At 37.7% G+C, this 14,955-nt stretch overlaps 1 protein-coding gene across 1 annotated transcript in view; it reads right to left on the reverse strand.

The window, feature by feature from the left end:
• The window catches only part of LOC119065752 (alpha-2-macroglobulin-like), a 43,589-nt gene extending 36,290 nt beyond the window's left edge, over nt 1-7,299 (reverse strand). The window contains exons 1-3 of the mRNA XM_037167907.2: nt 7,133-7,299; nt 1,027-1,210; nt 119-278 (exon numbers count right to left, since the gene is read on the reverse strand). Of these exons, the coding sequence (XP_037023802.2) occupies nt 119-278; nt 1,027-1,210; nt 7,133-7,290 (502 nt within the window). The 5' untranslated portion in view covers nt 7,291-7,299. The remainder of the gene's footprint in view (nt 1-118; nt 279-1,026; nt 1,211-7,132) is intronic.
• Between the last annotated feature and the right edge of the window lie 7,656 nt (nt 7,300-14,955).

Here is a 14,955-nt window from a genome sequence, read left to right on the forward strand (position 1 = left end):
TTATAGGCTAGTAAGAAAAGTTTATTAAGGAGCCAGAATTACAGGGATTTAGACTGGGGAATATGTAAGGGAGGATCTTTCCTCTTTGAAGTTGTCCCGACTGTAGGCCTCTTTGTACCTGTCTGCCCAGGTTTGTAGATGGGTTTGTCTGTCTGCACAAAGACCAGGCTCTCTTGGTTCTTAACCATCACTGTGGTCCGTCTCTTGAATTCTTGGGTTGCTCCTTTCACTTGGATAGTGAGAAACATAACCTCTTCAGAGGATGAAGACCTTGGGATCTGAAATACAGAAGAAATCCCAAGAGCTCATTCAGTCTTCCACGTTTCCTCCCCCATCCCTGTTCCACTCCTCCCTGGAGATCTTGCCTCTTTTACTTAACTTCACTCCCTAGTTCTTATCATGGAAAATTGGTATGGAGAGGAATTACTTCTGTCATTTTACCAGGAGGGAGACAGAACAGAAGATGGAGGAGAACACACCAGTAAGAAAAGTCATCAAGAGTCACATCACCTTACGGATCAGTCAGTACAGTCTTGATTTAATTATACACTGATCTTTGCCAAGTTTTTGTTATGTACCAAAAGGGCATCACAGGAGCATTTTAGACTATGAGAAAGAAAACTACACCATTTTATTGCTATAGGTTATAAGGGTTTTACATATGGGCGACACTGAAAAGGTAGTGGACATTTGCTCATGGTAATTTCTACAACTTTCACTCTTAGAAAGAATATGGGGTGATATCTTCCTGTCAGCCCACTACTGGGTGCTTATATTGAATATTGGCCTCATTTGCTTTATTAAGCTAGTAGGAATTTTCTTTGATCATTAAGTTAATTCTTAATATGCTTATAAATATTTGCCTCCCATGGTTGGAAATTCCTGCATAGCCTCTTAATTTCTGCTACATTTAGATTTCTTTCCAAAGTCCTTGCCAGCTTCTAAAGCCTTATCTTGACTGAATTCTGGATCCCTGTGGCCCTGACCAATAGAACCAAGTATATTAAGTCAAACAGTCATACTCACAGTGAAGGAGATACAGTGGAATAAGTCCTTCTCTGCCACCAGGTCAGTGAAGAGGCTCCTGTTCTCCCTGACAGACTCCAAGGAAGCACTTACAGTCACTGTCTCATTCAGGTGGCTCAGAAGGAGACAGCCCTTCTCAGTGGTCTCAGTGTGGAGCAGAGAGGGCACCAGCACCATATACTGCCTGGAAATGGGAAGTCCAGTTAGAGGAGAGTGTACAAGCAGAGGCATTTTTATTAGAAGCACTATTTTCTATAAAAACTATTTATACTATCATTAGTTCTATATCAAAAGAGGATATATTGATAAGCATGAAATTAATCTTTGCTGTTGAATGGTGTATATGAAAATTATTTCTTTGTCATCACCAGTGCCACATCAGTGCACATTTTGCGTGAAGTGAGACTTCAATAGATTAAAATCTGCAGGTTTGCCTTACTTTAAGAAACCCCAAAATGAACTTCCAGACAAGATGGAGGCATAGGTAGATACACTGTGCCTCCTTGCTCAACCAAAAGCAGGGCAACAACAAATTTGAAAATAAAAACAACCAGAACTGCCAGAAAATTAAACTGTATGGAAGTCTGACAACCATGGAGTAAAAGAAGAAACACTCATCTGACCAGTAGGAGGTGTGGAGATGGGCAGCCAGGCAGAGAAGACTCCTGGCAAGGCAGTGTTTGGAGAACCAGGGTGGGTGGTGGCTGGTGGAGTGGGCAGTTCCACATTTGCATGCAGATAAATGAGGAGGAACAACTGAGGAGCAAGACAGATCGAGCAATCCAAGATTCCAGTGTGGAGAAATAAAGCCTCAAAACCTCTGAAAAAAACCTGTGGGTGTTGTAGCAGCAAGAGAAACTCCCAGCCTCATAGGAGAGTTTGTTAGAGACCCACAGGGTTCTAGAATGTACACAAACCCTCCCACCTGGGAATTAACACCAGAAGAGCCCAATCTGCTTGTGGGTAGCAGCAGAGGTAACTGAAAGCCAGCAGAGAGCTGAGCAAGTGGTTTTGCTCCCTCTTGGACCCCTCCTCAACACAGAGCCACAACACAGAGATGTGGGTTGCCCTGCCCTGGTGAATACCTAAGGCTCCGCCCCTTACTATGTAATAAGCATGTGGAGACATAAAAAATATGGCCCACCTAACAGAACCAGAGTTCAAAACACTGGTAATCAGGATGCTCACAGAATTGGTTGAGGATGGTCGCAAAATACAGGAAGAAGTGAAGGCTACGAAAAGTGAAATAAAGAAAAATGCACAGGGAACCAACAGTGAAGGGTAGGAAACCAGGACTCAAGTCAACAGTTTGGACCAGAAGGAAGGAGGAAACATTTAACCAGAATAGAATGAAGAAACAAGAACTCAAAAAGAGAAGGAGAGGCTTAGGAACCATCGAACAACTTTAAATGTTCCCATAACCAAATCATAAGAGTGCCAGAAGAAGAAGAGGAAGAGCAAGAAATTGAAAACTTATTTGGAAAAATAACAAAGAAGAACTTCCCCAATCTGGTGAAGGAAATAGACTTTGGCAAAGGAAGTCCAGGAAGCTCAGAGTCCCAAAGAAGTTGGACCCAAGAAAGCATACACCAAAGTACATCATAATTACATTATCCAAGATAAGGAGAGAATTTTAAAAGCAGCAAGAGAGAAGGAGACAGTTACGTACAAAGGACTACCCATAAGGCTGTCAGCTGATTTTCAAAGGAAACCTCACAGGCAAGAAGGAGCTGGAAAGAAGTATTCCAAGTCATGAAAGGCAAGGACCTACTTCCAAGATTACTCTATCCAGCAAAGCTTTCATTTAGAATGAAAGAGTAGATAAAATGCTTCCCAGATAAGGTCAAGTTAAAAGAGTTCATCATCACCAAGCCCTTATTATATGAAATATTAAAGGGACTTATCTAAGAAAAAGAAAAAGATAAAAAATATGAACTGTAAAATGAAAACAAACTCACAACTATCAACGACCAAAGCTAAAAAACAAAACAAAACAAACGAACAAAGCAAATAGAACAGGAACAGAATCAGAAATGGAGATCACTCAGAGGGTTATCAGCAGGGAGCTGGAGCAGGGAGAATGGGGGAAAAGGTACAGGAAATAAGAAGCATAAATGGTAGGTACAAAATAGACAGGGGGAGGTTACTCTAAGAAACCCCAAAATAAACTTTCCTAGTATAGGAAATGGAGAAGCCAAAGAACTTACATGTACGACTCATGGACATGAACTAAGGGGGTGGGGAATTCGGGTAGGAAGGGGAGTGCAGGGCGGAGGGGAATAAAGGGTAGGAAAATGGGACAACTGTAACAGTTGTCAATAAAAATATTTAAAAGAAAAAATAAAAATAGAAAAGAAGGTCTAAAATGTAAGCACCTGAATTTAAATTAAAAGTATGCTAATTATATGTAGTGATGTTATAAATCTCTTTTACATTAAGATTGCTGTTGAAAGCATGCAAACTCTCAGGTGAGACACTGAGAAAAATCAATTGATAACACTTTCATTGAATATTTAGATCTATATTTAATCTATATCATATATATATATATATATATATATATATATATATATTCACAAAATCTGAGAAAATGGCATGGCGAGCACTTACTTTCCACTTTACAGATGTGGAATCTGAGACTCAAGGCAAGTGAGTCATTGGTTTAAAGTCTCAGTTGTGGTAAACAACTAATGAAATCTTAGTGTGTTACATAACCCTGTATGTTTGCATTTAAAATATTTGCTTTTCAATTCCTGGCTAGACGATGGCTCCACTCAGAAATGGTCTTCTAGTGATCAAATTTTTGGTCTTGGTAACTAGTCAGCAAAATATGAACATTTCCAATACCCTTATATAAACCTTTATTGACCCTGTAGTTTTCAAACATTTTTTATTGAGTTTATTGGGGTGAGAGTGGTTAATAAAACCATGTGGGCTTCAAGTGTACAACTCAACAAAACATCTGCCACTGCATCATGCACCCGCTGCCCAAAGTGGAGTTGCTTCTCACCCCCATTTATCCCCCGTTTTCCCTCTTCTGCATCCCTCCAACTCTCTTTCCTCTGGCTATCGCCACGCTGTTGTCCATGTCCATAAGTCCTTCTTCCTTTTTGCCCAATCCCTCTACGCTCTAACTTCACCACTGCCCCCCTAGCTGTCATCTATTCTCCATCTATGAGGGTATATAAATTTAACTTTAACTCTTCCTTTAAATTTAATATGATGATAACCATGGCTCATGTGGCTCAGTGGATTGAGTGTTAGCCTGTGAACCAAAAGGTTGCAAGTTCAATTCCCGGTTAGGGCACACGCCTAGGTTGGAGGCCAAGTCCCTGGTTGGGGAGGCAACTGATTGATGTTTCTGTCCCTCTCTTTCTCCCTCCCTTCCCCCCGCTCTAAAAATAAATAAATAAAATCTTTAAAAATTTTTAATGTGACCATAAAGTTGCAAATGTTGAACATTTTCTTCTGGTTTCAGTTATTTTCAAAAGTCTTATTCATATACAACTGATCAAAACAAAATAAACATATTTCAAATTATAATACATACACATTAGATACAAAATCAAAATGTTTTTAAGCACATCTTTAATTGAATGATGCACTTTTTAATATATCAATTAGTGGTTATTCCCTATTGCAAGAATTAAACAAGGTCTGTCATATTTTTGGTTTGTATAGATGTAAGTGCCATGAAAAATTATTCACATAAAAGTAAGCGACAAATGAAACAATCAACATCAGTATTTCAAATTGTTCTTTTCTTTGGCACTCTAAAGATATTTATACTCCAGGAGTTCCAGCCAAGATGGAAGCATAGGTAGAAACCCTTTGCTTCCTTGCACAACCAAAAGGAGGATAACAACCAATCTAAAATCAATAAACAAGCAGAAGTGCCAGAAAATCAAACTGCATGGAACTCTGACAACCAAGGAATTAAAGAAAGTCAAACAGAACATCCAGACCAGTAAAGTGGCCAATGGAGAGAACCCTCAGTGAGGCGGTGGACTGTAAGGGCGGGGCTCAAGGCAGCTGGTGGCAGGCTGCCCAGGTGGGGCTGACTTAAGGGGAAACTGAGACTCAGAGGTGGCTGTGGACTATGGCAGTTGCCTCAGTGGGAGAAACTCCCATTCTCACATGACAGTCTGTTGGAAAGTGGGTCTAGAACCAAGCAGGGGAGTTGCATTGTTCACTCTCTGGTCCCCCCCAACAGGCAGTGCCGCAGCATAGCAATGAAGTTTGCCCTGCTTGTGTGAATACCTAGGGCCCTGTCCTCTTACAAGTTACTGGGAGCCCCAAACAAAGAAAGAGGGCCAAAATGAAAGAACAGAGCAAAACCTTAGAAAGAGACCTAAGTGAGGAGGATATAGCCAACCTATCTGATGAATTTAAAGCCCTGGTAATCAAAATGCTCACAAAACTGATTGAGCTTGGTCGAAAAATGAAAGAACAAATGAAAGATACTCAAAATGAAATAAAGCAAGATATTCAGAAAACCAACAGTGACAGGAAGGAAACCAGGACTCAAATCAACAACTTGGAACAAAAGAAAGAAATAAACATCCAACTGGAACAGAAAGAAGAAATAAGAATTCAGAAAAGTGAAGAGTGTTTTACAAGCCTCTGGGACAACATGAAACATTCCAATATCTGAATTATAGGGGTGCCAGAAGGAGAAGAATAATAGCAAGAAGTTGAAAACTTATTTGAACAAATAATGAAGGAAAACTTTCCCAATCTGGCAAAGGAAATAGACTTTCAGGAAGTTCGGGAAGCCCAAAGAGTTCCAAGGAAATTGGACCCAAAGAGGGACACACCAAGGCACATCATAATTACATTAAACAAAATTAAAATGAAGGAGAGAATTCTAGAAGCAGCAAGAGAAAAGGAGACAGTTACCCACAAAGGTATTCATAAGGCTATCAGCTGATTTCTCAAAAGAAGCCTTACAGACAAGGAGGGGCTGGAAAGAAGTATTTGAAGTCATGAAAGGCAAGGACCTACATCTAAGATTACTCTAACCAGTAAAGTTACGATTTAGAATGGAAGGACAGATAAAGTGCTTCCAAAATAAGGTAAAGTTCAAGGAGTTCATCATCACCAAGCCCTTATTATATGAAATGTTAAAGGTACTTATCTAAGAAAAGGAAGATAAAAATGTGAACAGTAAAATGACAACAAACTGACAACTATCGACAAATGAACCGAAAAAAATAAAAGAAAGTAAAACAACAAAAACAAAAACTAAGCAAACAATAGAACAGGAACAGAATGAGAGAAATGGAGATCACATGGAGGGTTTTTACTGGGGAGGGGGAGGAGAGGAGTGGGGGGAAGAGGTACAGAGAAGAAGCAGCATAATTGGTAGGCATTCATTAAATAGATGGGGAGAGGTCAAAATGGTATAAAAAACAGAGAATTTAAAAAACTTAGATGTACAACCCATGGTCATGGACTAAGGTGGGGGTGCTGGAGGGTTGGGGAGTACAGAGTGGAGGGGGGATATAGGGGGGGAAATTGGGAAAACTGTAATAGCATAATCAATAAAACACTTAAAAAAGATACTTATACTCCAGACAATGCTCCATGGTAACATCTGACTGAGACAGTGATTTTTCTTTCTCTTATAAAGTGGAAGATGGGCAGTTAAGACAGGGGAAGTAAGAAAGGACAAATACCATGGTCTCAAGCAGATCAGTATGAATGTGAGAATCTGAAAATTGATTCCTTTAAAAGTATCATTTTTAATGCCCCTTAGAAAGTCTTAGTATATCCCCAGATAGATAGTTTAGAGATTCAGAGATCCAGAGAATTTAAGAAAAATGATTAAGAATAAGTAAAGAATGAATAAACCAGATTTATGAAATTTCACCATTGGAAGAAACCTTAGATGTAAGAAGATGGCAGTTTCATAGAGGAGATGAATGATAATGAGGAATCTAAAATAAAGGAAAAGATTCTTTTTCTTCCTTAAAGATGAATTTAAAAAAGCAAGCCAAAATTTAAAACAGATATAGAAGTGGTTACTCTGCAGAATATTTCAATTCAAAGCAGAAAAAAAAGTAAGGAAAGGAGTCTTTAAGTTTATGCTCTGTGGGAAACTTACGGTTGTCCAGAGACTGAGGCATCCGTAGGCAGCAAGACCAGCAGGAGAAGAGTAAGACTTGGATGGAGTTTGTTCTTCCCCATGCTGCAGGAGAAGGGGCCGGAGGAAGCCAGACTGCGTTGCACTCGACTCCCTGCCGTTGGTCTGGGACCCAGCATTCCTGAGAGCAACTAAGCTTTATGCTGCTTCTCTGAGCAAACAGGAAGTTCCTCCCACACCAGGTGTCTAAACAAAGTTGAGGTCTCTGAACATTCTCTGGAAAGATCATTGCTCTCAGGGGCTTAATTACGGGTGGAGGTTAATTCCTGGTGGGCCAAACTGTCAGGCTAAATAGAATTCCTGGAGGGATAAAATCCGCATTCCTGTAAGTACTCACTCTCTCTGGGTTTTACTATAGAGCAGCTAACCGGCTTTTAAGCCCCTTCTCTCTCTTACTTCTGCCTTCCACTTCCCCATGGCACATTTTATGGCTTTCCTTACATCTTTCGAATGAATAGTTGGTAAGGGAAGCTACAATTTACACAATACTGGATAGGTTCAAAATAGATATTTTACTGTGAGCCTGCAAGTTTTCCCTTAGATATGCCAACCTTAAATGTTGAAGCTGTTTCAGAATTCAGTTGTCGTCTATGGAAATGATACTGGACTAAGCTAATAGGTTTTTGACCTTAGGGATATTAATGGATTGCAGATGAAGAGCCAGTCCCTGAAGAATGATAATTGAAAACATTTTCCTGTATTAAAAAATTGAACAGATGAGAGGAGAAGCAGCAGACCTCAACAACAAGCTTTGACCTACTGTGCCTAACAAAGAGCCCAGTGGCCTTTACCATATACTATACACATTTTGTTACTGACTTTGAAACATGCTGCTCCTCACCAGTCTTTAATCATATAAACTATTTTTTCTATCTCTCCATCCATTTCTTTATCCAACTATTGGACTTATTTTATTTCATTTTAAATATTTTAAATATAATAAATATTTTATTTATTTATTTTTAGAGAGCAGGGGAAGGAGGGAGAGAAACATGGATCAGTTGTCTCTCACACACCTCCGACTGGTGACCTGGTCTGCAACCCAGGCGTGTGTCATGACTACGAACAGGCAACCTTTCAGTCCGTAGGCCAATGCTGAATCCACTGAGCCACATCAGCCAGGTTTTTAGAATAAGTATTTTAGAGCCTAGTAGGGCTAGGTATCGTGTAAAATCATGGAGATAGAATGTGAATTGGTACAATTATATGGGTGAGTGATGAGAATATTTTGAGCTAGGGTATTTATAATAAGTTTGAAAATAGGTTGACAGATATATATTATATATAAAGGTAAAATTATAGTTACCATGAATATATGAACATGATGGGTAAAGGAGAACGTGGTTTTCAATTTTCCTGCCTGTTTATGGAGTGAACTGTATTGCCTTTCACTGAGTCAGCGAAGCAGAGGAAACACAGGATGGGAACAGAAGGACGGAGGGCTGATGGTTAGAAAAAGTTGTTTTAGAATCTCTGTGGAATATTCAAGAATTAATGTTCATACAGAGTATATCATTTTCATCTAGAATTTAGAGCAGTGTTGCCTAATAGAAATAAATGTGAGCCTCCTATGAAACTTTTTCTAGTAGCCACATTAAACAAACAAAAGAAACAATAATTTTAACATTCTCTTTTACTTAGCATACCCAAATATTATAATTTCAACCTTTAGTTAATATAAAAGTTATTAATGAGATCCTTTACTTTTTTTTTTGTACTTAGTCTTTGATATTTGGTGTGGATTCTGTAGTAACAACGCATCAATTTAGACTAGCCACATTGTAAGCACCTAATTGCCTTGTGGCTACTGGTCACTATATTTGACATAGTCAGCCTGGAGCAATGTTTTTCAAATTATGGGTCAGCATTACAGCGAGTTATGATATCATGATCAGTGAGTCATGACCAAGATTTAAAAAAATGAAACAGAATATAATAAAATAGAAAATACAGTGTATCGAAAAGGGTAAGTGAAAATACTGACTTTTGGAAACATCTGTTTCACATAATTTTAGCAGGAACTGCTGGTTGTGTCCTCTTACCTCTTCTCCAATTCGATTTTTAATAATAGAACTGCTGAGTTTTCTCCGGGCACAGAGTGTCTTTTATTTTTCTCTGGAAGGGGTATGGCTACGTTCTGGTGACTGGAGTGTGAGTACAAGTGATGTATGCAACTTTCAATTCAGGACTTAAAAAGGGTTAGATTTTGTGCTCCCCCTTTCTTCCTTGTCCCTGGCTGGAGTGCGGACATGATGGCTGAGTGCAAGCTTCTGCCAGAGACCATCAGATGGGAGCCATGTGACAAGGAAGGCAGAATGATGAGCAAGACACAGCCTCGGTCCCTGAATCATCTAGACTGGACTTTCGTTTAAGAGAAAAGGGAATTCTCTTGTTTAAGCCACTGCGTTTTGAGATCTCTTTGTTGAAGCAGTAAAACTTGTATCTTAACTAATAAAATTTCTCTTTCCTTATCAATTTCTCTGTCTTGATTATCTATATTCTTAACTATGAGTATCCTAGGTTACAATGTACAAAATTTACGTTGTGAAAATGTGATTACAGAATGTACAAAATTATTATTGTAGGTCAAGTTTAAAGCAGTGTGAGCACTACCAGTTTAAGGAGATCTGGCCTACTTATATGGATTAAAGGTTTATCAGCTTATCCAGAAAGCTGATGCTATTGAAGTAGATGTTAATACCCTGGTGGGATATGTTGATGTAAAAGAAAGAGCCCAGGGCAGAGCCCCGAGGGATACTAGTATCTAGGTGATGGACAGGGTCACCCGAATGGAACGAGAAGGGACAGAGAGAGAAAGGGAGCAATAACCAGGAAAGTAGAGATCTGTTAGTACCAAAGAAGGAACAGTTAAGAAAAAACAGTCGAGAGAATATTTTTACTAGTCATAATGATTGGGGCTTTAGCCAAGACATCAATATTGGTGGCATACGAAATTAAAGAAAAATCATTTCAAAAGTCTTCATGATTTTTTAAAGTATTGATTCAAAATAGAACAGAACTTAAATGGACTTTTAAGAAACTAGAAATAGTTAAACACTAATTTGTAAGCTAATTACTTAATGTAGGAGGGGGACAATAACATTAATAGCATTCGGTTGGTGCCTGGTGATAAATTACAAAGATAATCTGTAAATATTGACATGGATAACAATGCTTGTGGGATGAATTTATACTGTGACTTTGCTGTGTCAAAACATAAGCATTTAAAACTGTATAGGCACTGTCACGCTGCCTTTTAAAAATGACTCTGCTAGTTATCTTCTATCAACAAGACTAATCCTGGAGGATTAGTGCTGTTGAACACCTTTTTGTATAACTGTTGGCTATTTGTATGTCTTTTTTTTTTGAGAAATATCTGTTCAGATCCTTTGCATATTTTAAAGTCAGATTATTTGCAGTTTTTTTGCTTTTGAGTTTTATGAGTTTCATATATATATTTTGTATATTTACCTCTCACCATATATAGAATGCACAAATATTTTCTCCCATTCCACAGGTTGCCTCTTCTGTTTGTTTTTGTTGTTTGTGCTTTTTGTGTCGTATCCAGGAAATCGTTGCCCAGTCAGGCATCTAGAAGCTTTTCTTCTTTGTTTTCTTCTAAGAGTTGTATTATTTCAGGTTTCACATTTAAGTTTTTAAGTCATTTGAACTGATTTTTGTGTACAGTGTAAGATAAGGTTTCATTTCATTCCTCTGCATGTGTGAAAAATTGGCATAGGATGAACCACTTTCAGACAGAGTTGGGCAGTCGTTCCAGAGCAACTGCATCGTATGTCTTGACTCCTTGAGCCTTTGGAATGTTTGAACTGGCCAAAGCAACCTTTGGACTGGGCCACAGCTGTATTGTGTTTTCAACAACTGTAAAGTTAACAGAAAAGCATACCAACTGACTGTGAGGAATGGTAGTTAAAGTCATTCTTTAGAATCAGTAAATAGCCTTGTATATCTAAAGAATAACAGCTTATTAGCATTCATAAAAATTTCATTTCTTCTACTATGTAATTATTTTTCTCCTTCCTTTCTATTATAAACACTCCTTGCCTTTATCCTACAACAGAACACTGTTTGGATTTCTGCCTGAAACACTTGTTGCCTCCTACTTTTGATTTTTAAGGTTAACATGTGTTTGTCCAATTTCCCCAACATCATTTATTGAACAGACTACTTTTCCCATTGTAAGTTCTTGGCAATATTGTTGAAGATTTGTTGACCATTCATGGAGTGATTATATCCATTTCATTGGTCTCTATCTCCTTTTTTAATGCTAGCGCCATACTATTTTGATTACTATAGTTTTGTAATATGTTTTGAAATAAAGCCTTGTGATACCTCCACCTTTGTCTTTCTTGTTCAGAATTCCTCTGACTATGTGTAGTCTTACATGGTATAAAATAAATTTTAGGATTGTTTTTCTATTTTTTCAAGAAATGTCATTGAGATTTTGATAGAGATTGCATAGAACCTGTATATTACTTTGGGAAGTATGAACATTTTAACAATGTTAATTCTTGCAATACAACACAGGATGTCTTCCATTTACTTGTGTCTTTTAACATTTCTTTCATCAATGTTTATTTACTTATTTATTGAAAACATTTATTTTAATTATTGTTCAAGTACAGTTTTCTGTCTTTTACTTCATCCCAGCCCACCCCACAGTGCTCCCCCCACCTCCCTCTTATTTCCAGCCTCCCTAGTTTTGTCCATGTGTCCTTTATACTTGTTCCTGTAAACCCTTCCCCTTTTCCCCTAAAATTCCCTCATCAATGTTTTATAGTTCACTGTATAGATCTTTAACTCCTTTGTTGAGTTTATTCCTAAGTATTTTATTATCTTTGATGCCATCCTAGTATCCTTTCAGATAGGTTGTTAGAGTTTAGGATGACAACTGACTTTTGTATGTTGATTTTATATCTTGCAACTTCGCTGAATTTATTTATTAGTTCTAATAATGTGCGTGTGCATGTGTGTGTGTGTTTGGAATCTTTAGGGTTTTCTACATATAAGATTATAACATTTGTAAACTGAGATAGTTTTATTTTTTCCTTTCAAACATGGATGTCTTTTATTTCTCCTCTTCCTCTTCCTGATCCTCCTCCTTCTTGGGTAATTGTTCTGGCTAAGACATCCACCACTGCGTTGAATAGAAGAGGAGACAGCAGGCATCCTTGCATTTTTTTGTCAATTTAAGAGTGGATTTTTCAACATCTTACCATTGAGTATTATGTTAGTAATGAACTTTACTTAAGTATTTTTTTTGTATGTATGTGTTGGGGTAAATTTTTTCTACACCTAATTTATTGAAAGTTTTCAACATGAAAGGATTTTGAATTTTGTTAAATACTTTTTCTGCATGTATTGAGGTGATCATGTGATTTTTATCTTTTATTCTATTAATGTAATGTGTCACACTGATTGATTCATGTGTATGTTGAAGCACCCTCAGATATCAGGGATAATAAATTCAACTTGATCTTGATTTTCAATTTAGTTTGTTCATTTTTTTAAAAAATTTTGCCTCTATGTTTATTAGCTTTTGTTTATCTGGGAAAGTCACATTATTACTGATTTTTCATGATCCTCTGAGCCTTGCACTGGTGTCCCTTCATTTGAGTGAGCAGTCTCTCTTTCATTCTTTATGGACTGGTTTTGGCAGGTTCTTTGTCCTGCAGGTTCCTGGACTGATAGGACTGCTCCTGGGTGTCACAGATCATGGTCGAGGGGGTGGAGGCAGGTTCTCATGGATGCTTTGGATGCTCAGTTTGTTCAGTGGACTGTGGGGGCAGATGAGTGTTTCTCCAGCGTACCTGAAGGACAGGACTGCTTTTGGGGCTGTGGTTGAGTGGGGTCAGGTCTGTGGTAGATAGGTCTGTTATTGAGGTCACAGACGGACATGGTTCCTGCTAGTTCTGTGGACAGGTGGTCCTGATGGAAGGGCCATATATGAGCAAGGCTGAAGCTGAGTCCACAGGGAGGTGAGGCTACTTCCAGATTTGCAACCAGATTTCTGATTGGTTGGTTTGCTAATGGGAAGTATACCTGCCTTCTCAAAGCAGCTTTCTTCAGTCTTGGGTGCCATTAAGGTCACAGATTTCTACCTGGATCTCAGATCCCCAATAAAGACATTTTGTATGTACATATTTGCCAAATTGGAGTTTATGTGAAAGGATAAATTCTAGGTACTTCTTATTCTGCCATCTTGCTGATGTTACATATTTCAGTTTTATTAGAAAGTAAAAAAATGTTAATTTTTATTAAATGAAATAAGTTGAAAATTTCTTGTAATTGGAATAACTATTTTATGACACAATTTTGTAAATGGAGTTTAAATTACCTGATTAAATCTTGTGCACTCTCTTTCGTTCCTGAAGCACATCTCCACACATGGACACATTTTAGTTTCAGGTTCTCCCTTGTTTGGGAAGCAATGGGAGTTACTAATCCTACTAGATTCTTTACCCTTTTCTTTAACATTTATACTTATTTACTGCAAATCTAATTCAATGGCATTTTTAAATGATTCATTTACTTTTGAGTCTTTCCAGTGATTTCAACATAGCTTTTATATAAAAACTGAAACTCTTTTCTATATCTTTTATCACTTGTGTGATTTATTGCTAAAATTTGTAATTATAATAATGCAACTGCACAACTGTGTATTTGGCATGATACCAAAATGATTCTGAGCAAGCTTATAACTCACCTGTTAGAAACAAAATTGTTTGGGGGTATTAGAGATTATTATTAGCCATAAGCATTTAATATTTCACTGGTTTTATTTCCTGAAATGGAGAAATTATTTCATATGGTAAGTGTCTTATGTGAAGCTGAGTTAAGAAAGTTTCTCCTACAATTCACTTAAATGTTAACGTGAACATAGTATTCTACTGAAACTATTTCAAAGGAGTAACAACTGTTACTTTTCCATGTTTAAGACAAATCTACTCTATGAAACAGCTCCTCTTTGTGACACAGAATTCTTTGAGAGGGAAATTCAACTTTTGTCTGCTGTTCCTCCTGTGACTCATCTTTGTATGAACCAGGCTTAAAAGAGAAAAAAAATTCTGTCACATATTGCATTGTATGTTTATATCACATTTTGTTTACACGTTCATCTGCCAATGCACATTGAAGTTGTTTCTGACTTTTGGGTATTGTGAATAGCATTGCTCAGAACATGAGTGTGCTAATATCCCTTTGAGACCCTGCTTTTAATTTTTGGGAATTTGTATCCTGAGAAGTAAGGATCATGTGATAGTTCTAGTTTCATCATGTGATAGTTCTAGTTTCAACGTTTTGAGGGGCCACCAGACTGTTTTGTTTTCCATCGTGGTTGCACTGTTTTGCAATCCTACCAATAGTGCACAGGGTTCTGATTTCTCCACGTTTTTTTTGATAGTGGCCATCCTAATGTGTGTGAGATGATAGCTCACTACGGTTTTTTTTTGTGGCATGTTATACTATTTATTTCTGGTTTATTTTTTACTTTTCAACTATAGTTTATATTCAGTATTACTCTGTATTAGGTTCAGGAGTACAGCATAGTGGTTAGAGAATCATGTACTTTATGGAGTTGTCCCCCTGCTATTTCAACTACTCACCTGGCTCCATACCTATTTATTACAATATTATCGACTATATTCCCTATGCTGTAGTTACATCTCTGTGACTGTTCTGTAACTACCAATTGTACTTGTTAATTAATGCCTTCACTCTTTCCATCAAACCCCTTAATTTTGCTCCCCCTGTCAACTGTCAGTCAG

This window comes from Artibeus jamaicensis, unplaced genomic scaffold (genome assembly GCF_021234435.1).
Source record: "Artibeus jamaicensis isolate MK-2021 breed Jamaican fruit bat unplaced genomic scaffold, CSHL_Jam_final contig_233, whole genome shotgun sequence".
NCBI classification, from domain to species: Eukaryota; Metazoa; Chordata; class Mammalia; order Chiroptera; family Phyllostomidae; genus Artibeus; species Artibeus jamaicensis.